This window comes from Coregonus clupeaformis, chromosome 7 (genome assembly GCF_020615455.1).
Source record: "Coregonus clupeaformis isolate EN_2021a chromosome 7, ASM2061545v1, whole genome shotgun sequence".
NCBI lineage: Eukaryota > Metazoa > Chordata > Actinopteri > Salmoniformes > Salmonidae > Coregonus > Coregonus clupeaformis.
In genome coordinates, this window is record NC_059198.1 from 13,009,690 (window position 1) to 13,033,443 (window position 23,754).

Here is a 23,754-nt window from a genome sequence, read left to right on the forward strand (position 1 = left end):
TTTGTTTCATGTCTTCTGCTATGTTTACAGTGAAACCTAACAACACCACAAAAGGACACCAGGAAAAAACATGTATTCACAGATGTGCAATATTTTATTGACCAGGATCTGTACAGTACACAAAAGCTGGGACATACTGCATCAATGTAACACTGTTAGCCCCGAGGCATGAAAAAGAGTAGACATCCCGATTTACAGCATATTTTTTCTCAGCAACCTCACTCAAATACATTCACTTACGTCACTAGGAGAGCACTGCTTCATTTTTAGCTACTTCCCATTAGACCAAATGCTGCTGGCAGCTTTTACTTACAGTGCTAGTAGTGGTAGTAGAGTATGAGTACATTTTGTTACATATTACTTACAACTGTTACACCTGTTTAAGGATTACAAGGACTCGTAAATAAACCGATCACAGTGGAGACAACTGTGCAATTTAAAGCAATATTTCTAGGACAAGGGGAGGTTAAACCACATCTCATTTGAGGTTTCCCCCTCACAAATCCGATGCATATAAAAAAAGTCTAAATGAGTAAATTTTACACAAATGGCAAACGTATCATAGTACTTAAAACTATGTTCCAATACTGCAATTACATTCTACAGTACTTGCCTATGTAACTACCTTGTTAATACAGGTTTAAGCTCCACATAATGTAAATAAAATCAAAAGTAATAAAACAAGATGGGTCATCTCTATTAAAATGGGTGTACAGGGTGGTATATAGTTAGTTACACAGTGCATTGGCAGTCTATGCCATAGCAAGATGCTTCAGTAACACTCACATTTATCTTGCTATAATAAGGTTGACAAACTTGAAAGAAATGCACTCTTTGCATGGGTGAGAGTTCCTGAGTCTACTCAGTCTCAGTAAAGCAGTTCCCCAAATATAGTGGGGCCAAAGCGCTTATAAACATTATTTTGAATTATGCCTCACTGTAAGTTAAATAGTTAGGTATATTAATATACCTATGTTTTAATCTACAATAACTATTGGACATTTCCCATGCATTAGCAATTAATGCTCTCAAATGAAAATTGTGGGGAAAATAAATCTAATGAATATATTTTTATGTAGCATGTGTGTGTTACTGTATGTATTTAATAATACTATTAATGGAGTGGATTTATATAGAGCTTTTCCAAGTACTCAAAGTGTGTTTCATTGTACATTTATTTAATGTCATGATAATCTCTACTGCAGGTATTTCTGAAACACTGCTGGCTATACAGTTTGTTTTGTGCCAGAGGTTTATTCCGACCACTATGCGGTCAATTACATCATGATTAAATGGTCAGTCACTAAGGCACTATGATAACTGAATGAACGCTTAAACAATACAGACAGAAAAGCAACATATGCTCTACAGTAAGATAATGTAAAAAAAAAAAAAAAAATCTAAAGAAACCTGGGTTGACTCACTGTCTGGCAAAAGCATAGAAGTGCAAAATTAGCATGGGAATGCTGCAAGAGGGCATGTGCAGAATCTAATCATCGCCATACCACCCTCACTGGGTTGAAATTGATATTTATATTGGCTAACATGATTAACGATTGCTATGTTATGCTAACATGATTGAGGATGGTCAATATGCTACGCTAACGTGATTGAGGATGGTCAATATGTTACGCTAACATGATTGAGGATGGCCAATATGTTACGCTTACATGATTGAGGATGGCCAATATGTTACGCTTACATGATTGAGGATGGCCAATATGTTACGCTAACATGATTGAGGATGGCCAATATGTTACGCTTACATGATTGAGGATGGCCAATATGTTACGCTAATATGATTGAGGATGGCCAATATGTTACGCTAATATGATTGAGGTTGTCAGTATGTTACGCTAACATGATTGAGAATGGTTAATATGTTACGCTAACATGATTGAGAATGGTTAATATGTTACGCTAACATGATTGAGAATGGTTATGTTATGCTAACATGATTGAGAATGGTTATATTGTTCATAATTATATTTTGTTTGAGAACTCCAGACAGGTGTATGATTGTTGTCCCTGCTAACTGGACCAGTTTATTTGTAAGTCATATGTGCAATGATTTTGCGTTGCCATCTTTGGGTGAGCCAGCCAGCAGGCCAGCCAGCCTAAATAGTTACCTTGACCGACGGTGATAGCCTCTTTGGTTGGAGCCAGACAGTATAAAGATGTCTCAGAGTGAGTGTCCCTCTTGGACTTCACCTGTGTACATAAACATACAGAGGGACTTTCGAGCACTGTGGTCAACAGTCAAGTTTCCAGAAGATGATCTGCTTGTCTTCGCCGCCTGTGATCACCGTGCTACACTGCTCGTTCATCCACATCGCTGTGACTGCACCTGGTCAGGGCCGAAGAAAAATGAAAGATTAACAATAATTGATTCTGCACATGTATACAAGCCCACAGGGACCGTTTGAATGATACCAGATTTAATTGAAATGTATTGCTATTCATTCATTGCCATTTCATTTGCTGTTTCATTTGTGTTTTGACATTTTAGTGATGATTATTGGTGTACCTGAATGTCCAGGGATCCTGGTGGTCACTTTGCTGCTCAGCAGGTCCAGGACCTGTAGGTGTCCGGACTGACCCCCCGACAGGACCATGTTCCCGTCCCAGCAGAAACATCTGTTCCCAGGGACACGGCAACAGTCAGGCAGGGGTCATTATATTTGTGTAGATGCACATTATGAGCCAGAGACAAATGAGGATACAGACATAGTAACCTGTTCTATTTTGGCCCCTAGCCGCAGTTCACAAATCCAGGGCTGGATAGGTTTAAGAAATATGGCAGAAGCTCCACTCAGCTCATTAGAGGGATTCAAGAGGACATCACCATATTGCTTACACCCGGGAAGTTCCTTCCAGATCTTTGTGAGCAGGGACTAAATGAAGTTGCCATGGACTGAAATGGAACTGGGACAGAGTGGGTGTGGTCTTACCGCTGCTCCTCATCAGCTTGCACAGACGAGATCATCATGCCTGTCTGGACGTCGATTACCTTCAGACACGAGTCCTCTCCTACACTCAAGATGTGTCTGCTGTCTGTGAAAATAAATACAAGTTGGCTCAGTCATGTTTAGTGTTTATTATACAGAGGTAGTGAAGGTTTAGAGTAACAGTGAGTCAGAGAAATCCGACCCAGACCATGTAATTATAAACCCCATTGACAATGACCAGCAGACCTTAATCATATTACTGTAGTACAGTTATTCCCAAACTGTGGGTGGATGCATCAATGATAAGGATTATACTACCAGTCAAAAAAAAGTATTTAGTCCCATGTATAGTCCATACTGGGACTGAGGGATGTACTAGTTAGTATTACATACGTACCAGGACTAAAGGCCATATCGTGGATCTTTCCCGAGTGGCAGTGGACTTGATGGAGTTGTACTGAACTACTGGTATCCCAAATGGTAGCGGTTCCATCCTTAGTCCCTGATACCAGCAAAGTACCTGCTGGGTTTAGGTTAATAGTGTTCACCTGGAAATGGAGAAAACATAGGTTAGGGTTAGGCTGTTGGACAGAAAGACTCAAACAGATCGCAAACAGTAAAATAATTTCTGAGAGGTAAGTAAGGATGTCATGTTCACTCTCAGTCCGACATGCAATAAGACAGGTTAGTATCATGTGAGATGATAGGCAGGCACTTACCCCCGCCTCGTGTTCAAACTCAGCCAGCAACTCGAATTGGCATCTCTTATTATTTGCGATATCGGCAGAGTCACATTGCCAAACCTTCAATAGAAATAGAAATATTAGCATTCATACAGGCCTATTATATTGTCAAACAGACGAATTAGAAATACATTAAGCCATTAAAAGATCATTTGAAAAAAGGCTCATGTCATTTTACACCCATGGTGTTCATCATCATCATCAAGATTATGATGGTGTCCCTAACCTTGACTGTAGAGTCCCAGGATGCCGTGTAAAGCTGGTTGTCCCTCCAGCACATCTTACTGATTGCATCATCATGACCCATCAACGTGTCCTGACGCCTGCCAAATGGTATCGAGTAGAAATACCTGGGGAGGAAGAACACTGGATGTGATGAAATGTCATGGATATGGAAATAGAGCTGTTATGATGACTGGAATAGGTAATGTTGTGATGACTGGAATAGGTAATGTTGTGATGACTGCAATAGGTCATGTTGTGAGGACTGCAATAGGTCATGTTGTGAGGACTGCACTGTAAAACCATGAAACGTGACACGTTTATAACCTAAACTTCAGTGTTTAAAACTTAAATATTAGGCATTTATATTTGCCAATAAGTGTTCTGATCTTAAAAGACAGGTGTTTAGAATGCAAGATTAACAATGAAAGTCAGCTTTTTCCAGTCAGTTTCCAACCAGGAGAACACCTATATCTCCTAAGTGTTCAGATTTTAAACACTATTGTTTACTTCCCCATCTTCCTGTTTAGAGTGCATTTTGTCATTAGAAATGTGACTTCCATGCCTTTTATTCAGATCAGTGTTGGAAAATTGTCTGTCACCTTTACTACAATTCAGCACAACTGAACAGGACATTTGATTCAATAAATCTTTTCAATCGCGTAGTGTTGTTGTCACTCGACTGTGAGATAGTTTGAAAAATGTATGCACTCACTAACTGTAAGTCGCTCTGGATAAGAGCGTCTGCTAAATGACTAAAAATGTAAATGTAATAGTTCATTTCTGTTAACGCAGAGTCAAAAAGACGTGGGAAGGGCCTCTATCAGATTTCCCAGCATGCTTTGTTTTTTTTAATAGTTTGTTTTAACATCTATGTTTCCTCATTGATCTTATACTATACAAAGATAAATAACTTACGTTTTTCTAAACTAATCCAATCTGTTAGTAGTTGGATTTATTGCACCCGTTACTGAGATGGTTGTTCCAGTTTAGATGGTTTATGTAGTCTAACCATATAAGTTATTCTGAGTGCAGGTTGTGGGTGATAAAATATTCAAATTATTGGATATCTTCCCTATGGCTGGATTCCGATAGGAATTGCTAATCACTTCACAAATCAGTGTATTATGACTTGCAGGTCTGATGTGGCCCATTGGCCAGGATTTTCAGACCACAATGCCGAAGATAACTAGGCCATACCTAAAGGCCTTATGAAACGTATCATATGTGGTTATAAACAGTGTACTTTTAATTGAAACACATTCACTTAAGCAGTCACTTTGTGACAGCTTAAGTTATTGAATGGAACAAATAGGTCACTGTCACTAACAAACACAGTCATGGGTGGGTATCTCTTACATTCACGCGAAAGGCATGCTGGGAAATATTTAAATACAGCTTTACACCCTACAGTGTTAAAACAATACCCCCAGTGTTTAAACCTTAACTCCTTGTACTGAATAAATGTGTTCATGTGTTTAGAAAGTGTTACAGCGAATAAACATATTCTGGTGTTTACAATCGAAACACTGTGACGCATTTTCATTGAAATTCTAAATGACTTGACGTATTTAAAAGGGTTACAGAAAAGTGTTCAGATTTTAAACACTGTAAAAAAAAAAAAAAAAAAAAGTGTGGAATAGGTATTGTTGTGATGACTGGAATAGGTCATGTTGTGATGAATAATGGTGAGATAATGGTCAAGTGATGAACTGAAAACGCTCACACATTATTGTCCCACGAGGAGCAGACTACGGCCTTATCCTCTGGTAGCATCAAGCACGATGATAATGCCTGCAGGAAAAAAGGTATGAAAAATGTATGCACTCACTAACTGTAAGTCGCTCTGGATAAGAGCATCTGCTAAATGACTAAAATGTAATACTTTCATCTCATAATAATGGAAATGGTTTCACAATAAAGGGGGCGAGAGGGGACCACATTCTGCTCAGTACCATGTTGGAGAAGGACATGCTTCTCTGCAATCCATTAGACTCTCTGGAGAACATCTTCAGTGTTGAGTCTGTGGAGGAGAGTACTTTTAGTCCTTATCAGACTTCAATAGCAAATTATACTCATATTAATTGCACATTAACGTTCACATGGAAAGGCTCAGCAATATTTTAATTCATCATATTCTAAAACATAACCAAAGTTTACTTTACAAGCTGATTTCCAGACCTTGTGATGTTGTGAAGACAGATGATGCAGTCCGAGTCACTGCGATGCCTGTCACAGCCCTGTGTTTTTACAGAGAGTGTATTCAGTCAGAGATGATCAAGTTGAAAAGTCACAGTCCAATAACAGGGTGGATACATTTTAGGGGTGGACAGAAAAATTACATAGTTTAAATTCTCACTCACTCTTTATGGATTTTGTGGCTGGACATCAACTTGAGTTTAGCTATGTTGTTCCAAGCCAGTCTCCTACTCTCTTCGGTTAGGTCTTCAAAGGAGGAGTCCTCACTGGTGGAAGCTAAAAAAGAACAATGGGTAAATTAACACTACACCTCCAAACTTCAACAACTGGCATTTGTGATTATATCGCAAAAGCAAAAATGTTGAGTCTGACTGGAAAAGTTTTGCAATGTCAGCATTAGATTAACTGTGTCTGTCTGTGAGTGCAAGTGAGTTCCTTCGTTCCCTGTGTTTGTCTGTCAGTGAGGGTGTTACCTGGAGAGAGTTCCTTCGTTCCCTGTGTTTGTCTGTCAGTGAGGGTGTTACCTGGAGAGAGCTCGTTGAGGGGTGTGTTTACACTGGGTGTCCTCGATATGCTCTGGAATCTGGGTGTTATCCTCTGTGGGTGTGGGGTGGTGAACAGTTGCGTCGGGGTTTGCCCAAACTCCAGGATCTGAATCAACATGGCAATCTTCTCATTGGGGTCCTCTATACTGTTCAGAGGGAGAGAACAGAGAAGGAGACAGTATTTCATAAATCATTTAATCAGTTTACTGGATATGTACGAAATATGGAGAGGTGGATAACACTGAATGGTTAACACTGAATGGTTTCATTACCTATCACAGTCGATGCCTCCCTCATATGTCAATGGATGGAACACTGCCAATAAAACCAGGAGAATCAACATCATTACATCACATCGGTATTCATTAAAAACGTTTCATCATCAGGCAAATGGATACTCAGTCTCTGATGCAATCTAGGTGTCTCGTACCATTGTGGGCTGCCACGGCATCACTTCCTTTTTGCTTGAAGCCAAACACTAGGTCGATCCACTCGTGCAGGTGTTCTGACACGTACTGACTCTCCAGCGCTTTCTGGTTCTTCTGAAGAAAATCACTGGCGTCTACATCATACATACAGGAAAATAATGAACACAAACACACACAACCAAAATAATATCACCAAAATATAACACACAAACAAATTGTTTCCATGTTGTAGTTGTTACCTGCAGCCCATGGCGGAAGAACTACATCTTGAACCGAGCTTCCACCTTGCCTCTTCCCCAAATCCAGACTCAGGCAGTTTAGCAGAAAGCTGGCGTCATTCCCATAGAAGTCTGGGATCAACTGAAACAGATGGTTGACAAGGAAACGTCCACATGAGACACAGAAATAATGTGCAAAGGGACATTTGGTATTATACAATTCTGATCATTATAAAATATTTTTCATTCAAGGTACTTTTTACCTCTTTGAAGTCAGTTGCACCCTCTAAGCAATTTTTCCATGTTTCTCCAATGCTGCAAACACATTAATAAATCCATGTTGGCATGGGTGATTCAGACAAAGATTGTAAACATAATTGGCTAACACTTTACATTAAAGCTGCAATATGTAACTTTTTGTGAGACCCCAACCAAATTAAATTAGAAAAGTTTGTTATAGATCTGTCATTCTCATTGAAAGAAAGTCTAAGAAGTGGTAGATCAGTTCTATATGAGCTATTTCTATGCTTCACATTCTTAAGTTTCTTTTTTGCGTCTTTTACGTTCGGTTTTGTACACCAGCTTCAAACAGCTGAAAATACAATATTTTTGGTTATGGAAAATATATTTCACAGTGGTTTAGATTGTACAATGATTCTCCACACTATACTTGCTTGTTTTGTCACATAAACTGAAAATAAGCGAACTATTAGAATTTTGGCAACCAGGAAATGGCGGAGCGATTTCTGCATAGTGCATCTTTAAGTTACCCCTATTACTATGTAACTACACAGTAACAACATAGTAGTTACACAATTGGAACAAGAAATGTGTAATTACACATCTACTTGAAGGTTATTCCACAAGTGTAATTACTGATGTCATTACACCTTTTCTTGTTCCACAATGTAGCTAACGTTTTGAATTTACATGTTTGAAAGTCAGCTCTGAATTACCATGTTACTAACTCGAACAAAAATCTGACACTGTTACATTAACTACAACGTGCCACTACCATCGAATCCACATGTAATACCAAGGTTGATAAATAGTCTAGGACCTTTACCCCCCTGTGTTAGTATGTTTTACAAACTAATTAGTACATTTTACTAATAGTTATTGCTTTGAGTCTGGAATGGGGATTTGAATTTGAATTTGAATCTTTGTCAAATCCATAAGAGTCTAAGCACTGTCTAAGCTGTGGGAGGGTACTACTAAGCTATATGGAATTGTTTTAAGGTCATACCAAGGATCATTTTGCTATTTGATTTTACGTTTTCAGACCCCTTGAAGTATAAAAAAAAAAATGTTAAAAAAAAAATATATGTATTTGGCCTTACTGCTACACGAACATCTCATTCCAAAATCATGGGCATTAATATGGAGTTGGTCCCCCCTTTGCTGCTATAACAGCCTCCACTCTTCTGGGAAGGCTTTCCACTAGATTTTGGAACATTGCTGCGGGGAGCATTAGTGAGGTCAGGTACTGATGTTGGGCAATTAGGCCTGGCTCGCAGTCAGCGTTCCAATTCATCCCAAAGGAGTTCGAAGGGGTTGAGGTCAGGGCTCTGTGCAGGCCAGTCAAGTTCTTCCACACCGATCGACAAACCATTTCTGTATGGACCTTGCTTTGTGTACGGGGGCATTGTCATGCTGAAACAGGAAAGGGCCTTCCCCAAACTGTTGCTACAAAGTTGGAAGCTCAGAATTTTCTAGAATGTCACTGTATGCTGTAGCGTTAAGATTTTTGTATATATAGTGTATTAGCCCATACAAACACATTGAATAACAGCTTGACTACATGGAACAGATAATCCCCCAAAACAAATCTAAAGGAAGTTTGTTCTGAAGTGTCTGTCCTATATCTGAGAGATATAAGAAAAAACAATTGTAACATGTATTTAACCCCTTATTTTTGGCACTAAACAGTCTCCATATACAGTGCATTCAGAAAGTATTCAGACCTCTTGACCTTTTCCACATCTTGTTACGTTACAGCCTTATTCTAAATTGTTTTTTTCCCTCATCAAGCTACACACATTAATGACAAAGCAAAAACAGGTTTTTAGATTTATTTGCAAATGTATTAGAAATAGAAAACTGATATATAACATTTGCATGCGTATTCAGACCCTTTACTCAGTACTTTGTTGAAGCACCTTTGGCAGCGATTACAGCCTCAAGTCTTCTTGGGTATGACGCTACAAGCTTGGCACACCTGTATTTGGAGAGTTTCTCCCATTCTTCTCTGCAAATCCTCTCAAGCTCTGTCAGGTTGGATGGGGAGCGTCGTTATTTTCAGGTCTCTCCACAGATGTCCGATCGGGTTCAAGTCTGGGCTCTGGCTGGGCCACTCAAGGACATTGAGACTTGTCCAGAAGCAACTCCTGCGTTGTCTTGGCTGTGTTCTTAGGGTCGTTGTCCTGTTGGAAGGTGAACCTTCACCCTAGTCTGAGGTCCTGAGCGCTCTGGAGCAGGTTTTCATCAAAGATCTCTCTGTACTTTGCTCCGTTCATCTTTCTCTCAATCCTGACTAGTCTCTCAGTCCCTGCCGCTGAAAAACATCCCCACAGCATGATGCTGCCACCACCATGCTTCACCGTACGGATGGTGCCAGGTTTCCTCCATATGTGACGCTTGGCATTCAGGCCAAAGAATCTTGGTTTCATCAGACCAGAGAATCTTGTTTCTCATGGACTGAGAGTCCTTTAGGTGCCTTTTGGCAAACTCCAAGCGGGCTGTCATGTGCCTTTTACTGAGGAGTGGCTTCCGTCAGGCCACTCTACCATAAATGCCTGATTGGTGGAGTACTGCAGAGATGGTTGTCCTTCTGGAAGGTTCTCTCATCTCCACAGAGGAACTCTGGAGCTCTGTCAGAGTGACCACCGGGTTCTTTGTCACCTCCTTGACCAAGGCCCTTCTCCCGATAGCTCCGTTTGGCCAGGAGGCCAGCTCTAGGAAGAGTCTTGGTGGTTCCAAACTTCTTCCATTTAAAAATGATCGATACAACTCTGTTCTTGGGGACCTTCAATGCTGCTGACATTTTTTGGTACCCTTCCCCAGATCTGTGCCTCGACACAATCCTGTCTTGGAGCTCTATGGACAATTTTTTTCAATCTCATGACTTGGTTTTTGCTCTGACATGCACTGTCAACTGTGGGACCTTATATAGACAGTTGAGTGCCTTTCCAAACCATATCCAACCAATTTAATTTACCACAGGTAGACTCCAAGTTGTAGAACCATCTTAAGGATGATGAATGGAAACAGGATGCACCTGAGCTTAATTTCGAATCTCATAGAAAAGGCTCTGAATACTTATGTAAATAAGGCATCTGTTTATTATTTTTAATACATTTGCAAAAATTTCTAAAAACCTGTTTTTCGCTTTGTCATTATGGGGTATTGTGTGTAGATTGATGAGGGAAACATTTCTTTAATCAATTTCAGAATAAGGCTGTAATGTAACAAAATGTGGAAAAGGGGAAGGGGTCTGAATACTTTCCGAATGCACTGTATACTTCCATAAATGTTTTCAACCGGTACCAGGGGACCTTCAGACGAGTCTTGTGAGGCCTGTGGGCATCCTGGAGCAAAACAGTCTCACCTTTCCACAGAGGGGTCATATTTATGTGTAGCCCAAACAGTTCGGATGCTACAGACAGTTGGCAGATTGGCTGTACCTACTTCAGACAAGTCCCAAGACGTTTTCGTAGAGCAAAACAGAGAACACCATCGTGTTCGTGAGTCTCATCTTTCAATAGAGTAGGCCAAACTGACAATTTTGTGAGAAGACCGATTTTCGGAATGTCTCATGGTCTGACAAACACCGCTCTAGCTCGGTCACCTTTCACCGCAGATGCGGAAGTGCGACATCAGCGGATGTGGTGGACTGAGACGCATCCAATGCAAAAAACATTTATAGCTTAAACAAGCAACAAAAACAACTAACCTATTGAACATGCGGTCTGCATTGTCATAGCGGCCATTTTGAAGACACAGCATGTGTTCTGGGGCTACAAGGGAGAAGATGGTAAAAAAAAATATATATATATATATGTCATGTAAGCCTTCTCAGTAATGTCATGTAAGCCTTCTCAGACAACACATGAAATAATGTAAAAGGCTTACTTTTGCAATAACCACACAGTCAAAATCTCGTACTATATGTCAAACAATATCAGAAGGCGTCGACATACCAACTCTGACTAAGTAGAAAAGCACATAGCCTGGAGAGGAGTAATGACTGCCGTACATGAAACGAGGATCAGGCATGTCTCTGTACCGGGACTGTAAGGAAGAGAGAGATCCACCCTAGTTAGAACATTTTATTGTGGTTTTTCTAGGGATGCAAATTTCAGTACATTTTGCTGCCGACTAACCAAACTTTATTAACCGGTCAACAAACGGTTACATTTTTTCCAAACAGTAAAATTATGTGACCAACAGAAAATACTATGCATGCATACAAGAAACTGACATTTTTCATTACGAGCTTAATGAAAACATGCAACAATAGCAAGCCTTACGTCTTACAGTCAAAAGGCTATAACCTATTATTGAACATGCAACTGCTGTAATAAAACAGCTAATTAAACGTCATTTTCAATAATTTGCCAAAATGCAATTTGGGGGGAAAAATTTTTCTAAACTGCACACCTAATGCGAGTGGTTCCATATGTGACAGAGATGAAAATATCCATTAGAAACACAGAAAGAGGTTGAATCTACTAGCAACAACTAGGATGGGGGTTGCTAATATGACTAGGATTGTGCCTTCGGCTTCTGGATAACGAAAGAAAGTTGATATGAAAACCAATAGTCTGAAGTCATGAAGGCTTTATAAAATAATTGCCTCCACGTTTCTATGGATGGATTTTTGCAAGGCTACTTTGAAGCAAGGTAAGACATGCCTCATTCGAAGTAAAGTAAAATGTTCAGGTTTCAAACAATTATACTGCCTCACATTGTAAAGTTGTAGGTGACGCGCTGATAGCCTGCCTACCGTTGACTACAGCCTATGCAGTCAAATGGCGAATGGGAGGCGCGCTTTAATTAGCTCTTTTTAAATCGTGGCCATCAAAATAGTTTAACATGCGATTGCATTTAGAATTGTTATTTGTTGCGCAATGACTGGGCTTGCAAAAGCAGGTTTCACTCCAGTAGCCTACAGGCTTTTTGAGGAGCTACTCTGGCGCTGTCTGACAGGTGATAGGCTATTCCGCTCCTCAAGCTAGGCTTTGTATGCTGTGCGCCTGTGATAAATAAGATACATAATGACTAACGAAAATACACACGCGCAAATTTAATTCCACAAAAGTATGCTAATTAACCTATAGACCGATAAGCATGACCGGTCAAATGTCTTTTCGGGGGCTAACTGATTAACATCCCTAGGTTTTACAAATATAAATGATGTAATATTATTTTCTAAACTGTGGCACATCAGTCCTGACACAAAGGGAGAAATAATGCAGGGGTCATTGAGCATGGGATAAAAGGTAGTCTCACCAACAATCTCTCTAGTCTCTCTTTATTCAGCGCTCCCACAGGCTTGCTCAGGTCACGGAAAGTTGCAGGGTTCATCATATCTGAGACAGAATCAAAAGGATCCATTACAAAACAATTACCTAATAACTATGGAACCACATGCTAATACAATGGTGTTACTATAATAATTACAGTGTTACTACCGTTACTACACAGGTATAGAGCAATTCCAAATGAATAGGAAAGATGGACAACATCCAAATATGCTAATATTCAACACTGGCTCAAAATAATTGAGCCCGAAGCTCCAGTGCTACATGAGTCATGACCCCAATGTACCACAGTCCGTCAAGTTTCTGTCTGTCAAAAGGTGTTACCCAAAACTAGACCTTGCGCCCCACTCACCCAGCTCTGTGCTGCTGTAGTCAGCGATGATCCAGGGGAAGACGGGGTACTGAGACAGATCGTTGCTGCTGCGGTCAGCCAGGTTGTTGAGGTGCAGCAGGTACTGGTAGTTACTGAGGTGACCCCGCTGCCACTGCAGCATGTAACTCTCCGCTGTGTGTTCCACCATGTGGTTCTCTGTGAGAGGGAGAGAGACCAATCAGGAATCTGGTATAGTTATATATCATTACAGATGCATCCCAAATTGCACCTTATTCCCTAAGTGCAGTGCTTTTGACCAGGGCCCATAGGGGGATGTGCACTACTCTGTGCGCATTCTCAATGTATGGTCTCACCAGGATCAACCCAGAGAGAAAGAGCTGATGTGAGGTACTCCTGCAAAATGTGTTTGTATGTTTGCTATGTAACTCGCTGTGTGTTACTGACCCAGAAACGTGGCGATGTAGTAGTAGAGGTCATTTCTGTCGGTGGTCTTGTAAAACTTCAGATAGATGTCCGAGCAGAAGTCGTTTTCAGTACAGAACACCTCTAGCCCCTGATCAAGACAGAGCGAGTCAGTTAGTTTGGGAGGGAGAGTAAAACACGTTATAGTCGGGGAGGGAGCATCCTCAGGGGTCTACATTTATGGAACTGAACTTGGTTGGGGTATGAAAAAGCGGCATAGTCTGACTAGTTAGGTCAACATGATGCAAATATTTAAGAGTAATGACTTGGCACGAATACAAACACTACTCTTCAGGTCACTAGATAATAAACAGAATGAGAAATTAATCCTGAGCATCACACTCACCAATGGCCTGAGTCCATGCCTTCTCTTGTAGATTTGTTTAACTCGATGGAGCTCAATTCGGACTACCTGTTCCTGAAATGAACATTGTGGAAGAGGAGACAGACATCATATTGTATCTTCACAAAATCCCAACAAGGGTGGTATTTTCCATTTTAGAGTAATCGCAATTAATAATAGCAAACTGGCATAGCACTCACTAACTGTAAGTCGCTCTGGATAAGAGGGTCTGCTAAATGACTAAAATGTAAATGTAAATGTATGGATAACTCACAGGATAGCCATTGAGTGGTTGGAAGTAGAGGCTTTGGTCAGTTATACACACGTGACCAGGGTTTGTAACCAATGGAGTGACCATCTCCGCCTCGCATTCCATGTGTGGTATTTCTGCAACATTCTGAAAGCTAAGAACAACCCAAAAATATTGTATTATATGCATTTGAATCTAAGAATCCATACATTGTGATATATATTGTAGCTAGCTGGAGAGGAATTAGACAATCAGTGCATTATTGAAGTATTTCATTATCACACCAAGGTTGTGACTAAGAACTTATTCTCACATTATTTAAGTACATACCTGTTCTTGTCAAATGAAGTTCTTGCCAATCTGGATTGTAAATTAGCAGCAATCTAGAAGCACAAAATTCAACTGCTTACATGTACTGTATACAACAATGCTGTGGCAAACAGGGAAGCTAAATGGGTTTGAAACAACATCTTATTCAACAGTTCAATCCAGTTTGATGAACTGTATGTAGACAAACAATATTCTCTCTCAATTGCATGTTAAAACCATCTGTTTTCACAATGTTTTGGTACTTCTAGTGTTGCAGTTTTGTACAGATATGACTTACCATTGCAGTCTGATCTCCAAGCTTGTCCAGACAAGATGCCCTATGCAGCTGGAGAAGTTGATGAAAACAATAAATGAGAACAAACAAAAGCTGCATTACCACATGGAAGGCAAGCACTTTCACAGTTCTAATAATCCGGCTATGGTACTGTTACATACCTGAAGTAATGTTTGGACAACATCCTCCGTTTTACTGGAAACTTCCAGATGGAAGAGAAAGGTACTGTCTCCCTATTAGAATGGTTTGAAAAGTCATACAATGTGCAAAATTATAAATGTTCCTACCGCTGCTGATTATAAATCATGTTGTGTTTATAATCTGACATATGGACAACCTGCATTACAAATCTAATTGACATTTAATGTACTCACCCTTTCAACTCTGTAAGGTGCAACGACATTGTTCTCTTTGATAAGGTAAACCTGAAGTTAAAATGTGCATTAGATTAGTTGTACTAAACATATTTATACAGAATAATGTCAGCAACTTTGTAAGATAAAATGTTGGTAAATGTTCCTTAATTAAAATGTAAACACTTTAATTAAACACACCTGTTTGCATAAAATGGTGAGGCCAGCTGGTTTGCTCCTATAAAAAAATGTAACATTCAAATCAATTAAGTTTTCATCTTATTGGTTTATGTATTTGTGCATAAACCCAGTTCAATTGCAAAAATGAGACTCACTCATTGAAAGGATTCTGGTCCTTTTCCTCAACCGCTTCAATCTTTTTGCAATCTCTGAGAGGAATCTGGCAGAGGTTAAAATCAGTATGAATAACAAACCTATGTACACAATGTGAAAAATAACACAGAAGTTAATCAGAGCCCTATTTATAAAGGAACAGTCTGATCTAGGATCAGGTCCTCCTGTCCATCCATTCATTATGATTTTAAAGGCCAAACTGATCCTAGATCAGTTCTCCGAGCTCCATTTGAGTAAATCCTCCTTGGTGAGTGGTGCTGTACTACTGTGTGTAGACTACAAAGCACAAAAACACACCTTTAAAATGGGCTCCACATGGTCCTCAGGTTCAAATATGATGGATTTGGAGCATACTTTGAGTGACCCTCTGATCTTTCTGCAAAGAGAAAAGAGTGTCAGTGCTGCAACTACAGCGCTGCTATCCACCATGACTTAGAAAGGGGATAGAATTGGGTGGACCTGTCAGTCAGTCAGTCAATTTCAGACATTACCTTTTCTTGGCTGAACTGGTTGTCACATGGTACACTGTGTGCTGTTCAAAGTAATACTCTTCCAGGTCCAGCAACAGGAGAGAAAATCTAGGGGAAAGACACCGAAAAAACAATGGCGGTGAAGAGCGCCTTCAATTCAGACATTTTTGTTCAATTTTCACACAGAACTACCTAATGTTTGAGGTCATGACTTCAAAAGAATGACCTAGAATAACCTCAACTACATTTGTCATCTAATGACTAAGTAGCATAATAACATTAAGTTCCAATTGATTTGCCATTTGGGAAATGCCACTGGCATGCTATAAGGGATGGTGCTGGAGAAATGTAAACCACTCTCAAATTCATAGATGGGGCTATAGATGCAAGGACTGACAGTGCATGAGATCAAAATAACAGTTTTAAACATATTTTGAATCTGAAAGGTTAGATTTCATAGCAAAAATATATATAATGGAATAGGCCTATACACAACCTTATTTGGGGTTATGACGATGGAGGATAGTTGTACTAAGGTCATGAAGCATTTATCAGTTGTATTCTTCAAGAATCAATAGATAAACAATGAATGCAACAAATGTAGCCTAATTATCGCAGACTGTACCTTAAACTGAATTATAATGTCCTGGAAAAATGTATACGTTGTAGCATCTCATCTACTCTAGTAGGCGTGTAACAATGCATCAATTCTCTTCACGACCAGACAGTCAAAATAAACAGCATCTACCGTCTAGTCATAAGACAGACTGGCCTACTAACACGGAAATCCCAGGATCTCAATTGCATTTCCTTGCCCGAAGTCAGACCTCTGTGCTCGGTCAGAGTAGACAGCACGCGCCCTGGCAATTTCCAAGTGGACGAGGACAACATTAGATTGCAAAAATCACTTCCCACACAACCCCATAGGAAGCCTATAATGTTTTCCAACTACGAACCTTTCTTTCGATCGTTCTTTCCTCTTTATAAAAGCCATCACTGCACACCAACCACTGCATATGTGAGATGTTGTTGTAGCTAATGCTGCGTTCAAACCACTGGGAACTCGGATATGTCTGACTTCCGACATCAGTGGGTTCAAAACAACTGGGATCTCGAAAACAAAAACGAGCTCCGACTGGGAAAAATCGATTTCAACGGTCATCCAACTCGGAATTCCAACTTGGAAACTCGGGCCTCTTTCTAGAGCTCCGACATTCCGACCTGAAGATCACTGACGTCATGATTTGACCTTGTATTTTTCCGAGTTCCCAGTTGTTTTGAACGCGGCATAAACACGGAAACTCACTGCGACAGAAGTGACGAAAGCAAGCTTTCAATGCGATACAAGGCGCGGGTTAAGTGGAATTTGTCCGAAAGGGGAAAACGGTGTTTTTGAAATGCAATAGGCCCTTTTCACGTGACGTCAGACAACTTCCGTTCTGCCGCGATGCAGGTTATGTTTACATCCGGTGTCGCTTAGGAACGCTTAGCTAGTAGCACATCATTATGGAGTTCACCCAGTCCCTTTCACATCTGCCACCCACTACGACGTAGAACGACTTGCTGACAAGTGGTCCCTTACTTCAAGATCGAAGCTTGATAAAGGCTACAAGTTCTTCGTTGAAGGTTCACCTGTTTGATTATGAAGGTACGTGTTTCTCTTTATTTAGCTTAAATTAGCCCTATGCTAGCGAAGGTTATGAGCTGACGAAGTTTCTGTTTTGCAGCCTCTTTTTAATATTACTGCTGTTTGTGTAGACACCGTAAGATAAGAGTCAGTAATGTAATATTGGCTAATGCTTCGCCCTTTCTCCCAATCACTGTATTGAAACAGTCTCAAGTGTAGTTAACGGTGAGGTGACAGTGAGAGGGCGATGTTACAGGTCCATGAAGAAAAATGAGGAGGCTCATCGCTGCAGGTTTCTCAGATAAACAGTTCTCTAACATTATGATAAGATAGGTTAAGATAGATAAGTTTTCTTTTTGTTGTGTTTTGCTGTGTTGCAGATTTAATAAGAATGATTCCACAATGTTCCACTGTGGATCAGTTTGTTTCTCAGTCTGAGCTCTGAATTTGTATCATTAAACTTAATACACAACGAAATTCTAACAAACCGATGTGGGTTGTTGACGGCAATAAAGACTGGGAAAGATTCTGTGATAACTCAAAATGTTCAAATTTTCGATAAGTGTTGGCACTACTTGTCAAAGGTTTCAGAACAGCCAATTTTTCTTAATTAAAAAAGAAATTGGGTTTTGAAAATTGTGTACAGTAGTTTATAATGAAAGGCAGAGAAAATGTTTTGTAAGTACAGCACTAATTGTTATGTCTCTATGAACAGGTTACACTAGACTCTGCAGAGGTTCCTGTGGTACTCAATCACATGTCATGTTCCTGCTCTGCTGGGAAAGCACTATGTAATCACATAGTAGCACTTATTTTTCAAAGTGCTCTCACTATGTTACCATGGGCTTTAAGACAGTGCCATTGCCCTTCATGCACTCAGCGCACTGCAGACCTGGCACTGACCTAGACACAGGTCAGACATTATTTGTTACACTGATGCAGAACTTGCAGTTTGTATTGACTTTGACAATGTATTGTTCATCATTATTATATCACAGGAATTGTACCAGAGGCCACCAATGATATGGCGTGTGTAAACCAGCGGCTAAAAAAAACAAGTGTCAGAGCTGGTGTAAAGTGCATACTGTACCGAGCCTATGATGGTGAGTCTGAATGAGCCCCCGCCTGTCTAGAGCACAAAGACTTTAGTGCATTTCTAAAATAATACAAACATAAAAGTGATTATTATTTGTTACTTTTTATATAGACTTTCAGTGTATATTTTTTTATTTGTATTAGAAGCATGTACGAGACTGGATGAGTGTGGTTGTCTTTTTTAGTGAAAAAGATAAGGTGGCATTTAAGAAATCTAAACTTGACATATCTCACTTTCATGCCAGGGGCCTATTCCGGATCCTCACGTCATGGCCAGTGCTGAGAAACTGAAAGACATCCGTCCACAACCAGGGATTTGCAAATTGCTGCATGGCTCTGAGGGCCTTAATTTGGTGGACTCTAAATTTGGCCCTGTGCCATTTGGGTCTGTGCTTTCTTACCAGTGCCCTCTAGAATTAAGTAGAGATATTATTAAACACCCTGGTGCCAGTGAGTTTCCTCAGTTGCCTATTGAAGGTTACAACTTTAAATTTCCCATTGATTTTGAGCCCAACTACATACAACAATGTCATTTGGACAGCCTGATTGTGTCAGAGGAGATGTCTGCTGCTATTGAAGCAGAAACAAGAATGCAGTCAGAATGCCAGCTGTGGAGCCAGGTACTGCCATACCCCGACTGACAGCCAGCAGATTCCGTGAAATATGCCATGTTCGTGGGGGGAGTTGTCTGCCAAGGCTTTGGCAACCACGTTCTGAGAGGAACTCCTCAGACAGCTGCTATGAGAAGAGGGTTGGATCTGGAACCTGAGATACTGAGGCAATATTCTGATTTTTGTGATGTCTCTCTGAAACAATGCGAGGTCATCATCCACCCTGATTCACCTCACCTTGCAGCCAGCCCGGATGCTAAAGTCTTCTGCCCAACAGAAGCACCACCATTTGGTCTTGCTGAGGTTAAGAGTTGCGATGTTGAAAATGTTACCCAAGTTAAACACCTGATCACAGTTAAAGGCCAGGCCTGCCTTTAAGAAGAGCCACAAATACTACTACTAAGGTTCAAGGCCAACTCCCTTTAAGCGGACTTCAGTGGTGTGACTTCATTACAGATACCCGCACTGACTTCACAGTTGAGAGAATCTTTAGGGATGAGGAGATTATCCACTCAATGCGACAGAAGCTTGATCATTTCTATTATAACATCTACATGGATGTCTTCTTAAGTTATAAAACATAAGGCAGAATTATGTGTAAATAGTGTTAAGGTAAATGTGGAAGGTGAACCTTTGACATTTTTTTCTTTAACTGCAAAATTAACTTGTCGTCTTCTGTATATCTCCTATGTACTGAAACACACATTTTGAAAAGGATTGTCATGTAAATGTCTGACATGTTTTTCTTTAACTGCAAATGAACTTAATTGTGTTATATACTGTATATCTATGTATTGAAATACAAATTTTGAAAAGGATTGCGATGTTGTAAATGCTCTTACCAAAATCAAAAGGGATTGAAGCAGTTGCTTGCAAACATATATTTAATAGTTCCATCAGTGCCATGACACATAAGCACATAACATGGTTAATAGTTGGATATTTTTACAATATATCACATTAGGTTCATTAATAGCTATGAAAAAGTTATTACCCTTAACAAAAACATACAGTATAACATTAGATCAATTAAATTACCAACAAAGTTAATTCATATTTACATTTTTTGTACATACAATACAGTAATATAAAAGTCACTTCTATTTACAGCCGCCATCTAGCTTACTCAGGAAATATACAACTTCCAGTTGACAAAAACATCAGACTGGTTTGTCTCCTTTAATGTCAAGAGGTCCCTGATAGTTCGACGATGAGGCAGCAGATGGCCCACAGCTGATTCACTGAACCCACTGTGGAAAGAGGAACAAGCCCATCCCAGATATGGTACTCCTTCACCCTCCGTATGGCCCTCTCGACTAAAATCCTCAGCCGGGGCGATGGCCTGGGTCTTAAGAGTGTCCTCCCTGCTGAGCTGAGGAGATTTTTACGGGGAAGATACGGGAATTTCTGTTTGTTGTTTGAACAAAATGGTACACTGCAATAGCATCTTCTCGAAGATTGTGCCATGCTTCGGTGTTGGATGGGATACTGTTGCGATACAGACACCGGAGAAAAGAAACAGCTAAATTAACATTCAGCTTTGACCAGGAATCAATATTTATCTAGCTATCATGCACAACTGTAGTATTTGAATAGGTGAGTTACTAACATTCATGAATAAACTAACTGCCTAACAAAGGGTTAGATAGCTAGCTAAGTAAACTTGTTACATTACAGCCAGGCAGCAATGTAACGCTACCTTTAACGTTATCGGTATCTGGTACTAAGTTGTTGTTAGCTATGACGTTAGCCCACTTTTTAAGTAACTAAGGCAGTGAACAATTATGAATTAACAATAACGTTAGCAAGTTACAAACCATTGCATATACGTAAACATTATTACTCTTAACTTTACTAATTTAACTTAACAAGCGTTCCTCAGAAGAGAAGTCTCAGGTACACGGGCGAAGAAGTGAAGTTAACCTGCTACGCGGAAAGGCGGAAGTTAGATGACGTCATCGTGAAAAGGGCCTATAGAGCTCGCCAGCGTGTAGTCCTAAAACCCGGAAATGAGTTAGATCTAGTTCATTCAGCCAGCCCTATGGGAAAAACTAATAGGGAAAGAATAGGGTTTTGGAATAAACGCCGAAAATAAGGTCTGAAGTTAACACAGGTTTAGGAGATCTTATACGTTTTGTTATATGAGATCATAGCAGTCAGTTAACATGACCTTATGAATTATGAAGCCTTTATGTGCTTTTTTAAATAACATACATTCTTCAAAATGCACATAAAGTGATAGCTGATGAAGATAATCTCATAGAAAAAAACGTGTAAGATCGACTAAGCCTGTGTTTACCTCAGACTTTATTTTCAGTGTTTATCCAAAAACGCCATTAATTTTCCTCATAGACTTTGTCCAACAAACGATGGCGGAGTTAGTGTCTACAAAAAGACGCCATTACTATTTATCTTTATTGTGTCAAGGAAACATAAAATCAGATAGATGGATTTATGGATGGATACATTAATTAATAAATAAATGAAAGAAAGAAGGAACGAATGAAGGAAGGAAGGAAGGAAGGAAGGAAGGAAGGAAGGAAGGAAGGAAGGAAGGAAGGAAGGAAATAAGGAAGGAAGATTGAATGGATGTTAGGCCTATTAGTTGGATAAGGGATTGGATGTTCAGAATATTGGATGGATGGATGGATGGAAGGATGGGTGGATGAAGTGATCATAGATTAGTAAATGAAGGTTGGATCAAGGATGGATGGATGAATGGTGTTAAACAGATAAAGTGTTGACAGTTCATTCATCTCAAGTGACTTTGGATCCATTTGAGGGACCATCTCACAGTGCCCATGCCAAAATGCACGCAGTGTTTTCAATATCTAAATGGGCACGGTTGACTTATACATGCTTTACAATATGATCAACTTATGTTCCACAATTTATTGGGCATGAGCAGATGTTATTTATTTCAATAATCATTGACATTGAAGTGGTCGGGTCAAGCTGTTGAAATTAAAGATTGTGCCTTTAAGAATGCCCCCAAGCTGCTGGCTCTCACAGTCTCACTGCAGAATTAGACATTCATCCACGTTCTCCAAATGTCAAATTCCGAAGTGTTTTTCTTGCTCCTGCTGCTCTCTCTTTAAGGCACTCATTCTGAATGGTTAAGGTAAGGAATGGATCAACATGTACATAATAGGTACCGGGAGGAAAATGAGGCAGGGTCATGCTTTTTCAATTTCAGTCCAGGGGAGGGTCATGTAATGGATGAAATATCAATATTTCTCAGTGTTTTAGAATTTGTTGCTTATTAGGCTATATATCGATGTGTGCCCGATGCCGCCCCTCATCTCGGATTCTCTGCTGGGCATGAAATATCAAGTGCACCTATAGGCTATTTAGTGTTGTTTCAATAAAATGATCAACAGCCTACGAAGTGCATGCTTGGAGAAGCACAGAGAAGTTATATTTCTAAGATAGCTGCTGGGATGGTGTAAATAAAGCTATGCTGCATTTCACACTGCAATGGCTATTCCACTGCCTAACCAATGGCTGTGCTGTGTATGCCTATACTCAAAAAATTAGGGGTTCAACAAAGGTTCTTCTAAGATCGTCAAAGTTCTTCCAAGAACCTTAGGGTTCTTGGCACTGAAAATTGCACCCAAAAGGTTCTTCCACGAACCCCATAGGAGGTGGGGTTCATCAAGGAACCTCCTAAGTTGGTAGGGGTTCTTGCAGGAACCTAACTGCCCAACTGAAACATTTTGATTTTAATTTGAATGGACAGCAGGTGCAGGCACTTAACTGAAAAATGTAAAGATCTCCTCAATTTAAGGTAAGGTTTGTCCCTTGTATGATCTAAATTGATATTGTTTTCTGATGACACTATCCATCTTTTCAGATGTGTGCAAATCTTTCTAAAACAGAAAATGGACACAATTCAATGGATATCAGTCAACAAAGAGGTAAGAATATGTATTGTAGACTATAAGAATATGTTGAAGGCTAGCTGTATTGGGTGCAGATGACTGAACTGCTCACTTTTGTGTCAGTGTTTGCAGGTATACAGATAAGGAGGCATACAAAGGTATGTCAATTGGTATTGGTATGATATGCAGATCAGAGTTACCATCCTCCTCTCTTACTGCTACAATGAATATCCCACAGGCCTCTACATTATGGACAAGGTATGTGTATGAAAACCATTATTAAAACAGTTTTTTTTCATTCACATTTACCGCAAAAATCAAGGTATGAATACTGTTGTGTGCATGTTTTGTTAATCATCTGTATAACTACAATTTTTTGGATTCACAGACTTCACCCTCCCTACACCTCTGATGAATATAACAGGAAACCTGCTCGATCCCCATGCACTGCAAAATCATTCTGGCTATGGATATGGGGAACATCAACACATTAACATCAACATGCCAGAGGATATACCCATTGG

At 39.9% G+C, this 23,754-nt stretch overlaps 1 protein-coding gene across 1 annotated transcript; it reads right to left on the reverse strand.

Annotated features, from left to right (window-relative positions):
- Positions 1-71: 71 nt before the first annotated feature.
- Positions 72-17,086, reverse strand: nsmaf (neutral sphingomyelinase (N-SMase) activation associated factor). Its single transcript, XM_041880263.1, has 31 exons — positions 16,973-17,086; positions 16,038-16,124; positions 15,844-15,922; positions 15,528-15,592; positions 15,394-15,430; positions 15,214-15,264; positions 15,001-15,072; positions 14,843-14,890; positions 14,566-14,618; positions 14,260-14,389; positions 13,989-14,060; positions 13,625-13,733; positions 13,199-13,375; positions 12,815-12,894; positions 11,503-11,593; positions 11,256-11,319; positions 7,567-7,618; positions 7,325-7,445; positions 7,088-7,219; positions 6,930-6,972; positions 6,637-6,803; positions 6,277-6,388; positions 6,095-6,153; positions 5,869-5,936; positions 5,640-5,707; positions 3,918-4,041; positions 3,668-3,751; positions 3,346-3,496; positions 2,952-3,054; positions 2,528-2,637; positions 72-2,347 (listed from the first exon to the last, which is right to left on the reverse strand). The coding sequence occupies exons 1-31, from the start codon at positions 17,008-17,010 to the stop codon at positions 2,253-2,255; spliced, it is 2,742 nt and encodes a 913-aa protein (XP_041736197.1). The 5' UTR covers positions 17,011-17,086; the 3' UTR covers positions 72-2,252.
- Positions 17,087-23,754: the final 6,668 nt, after the last annotated feature.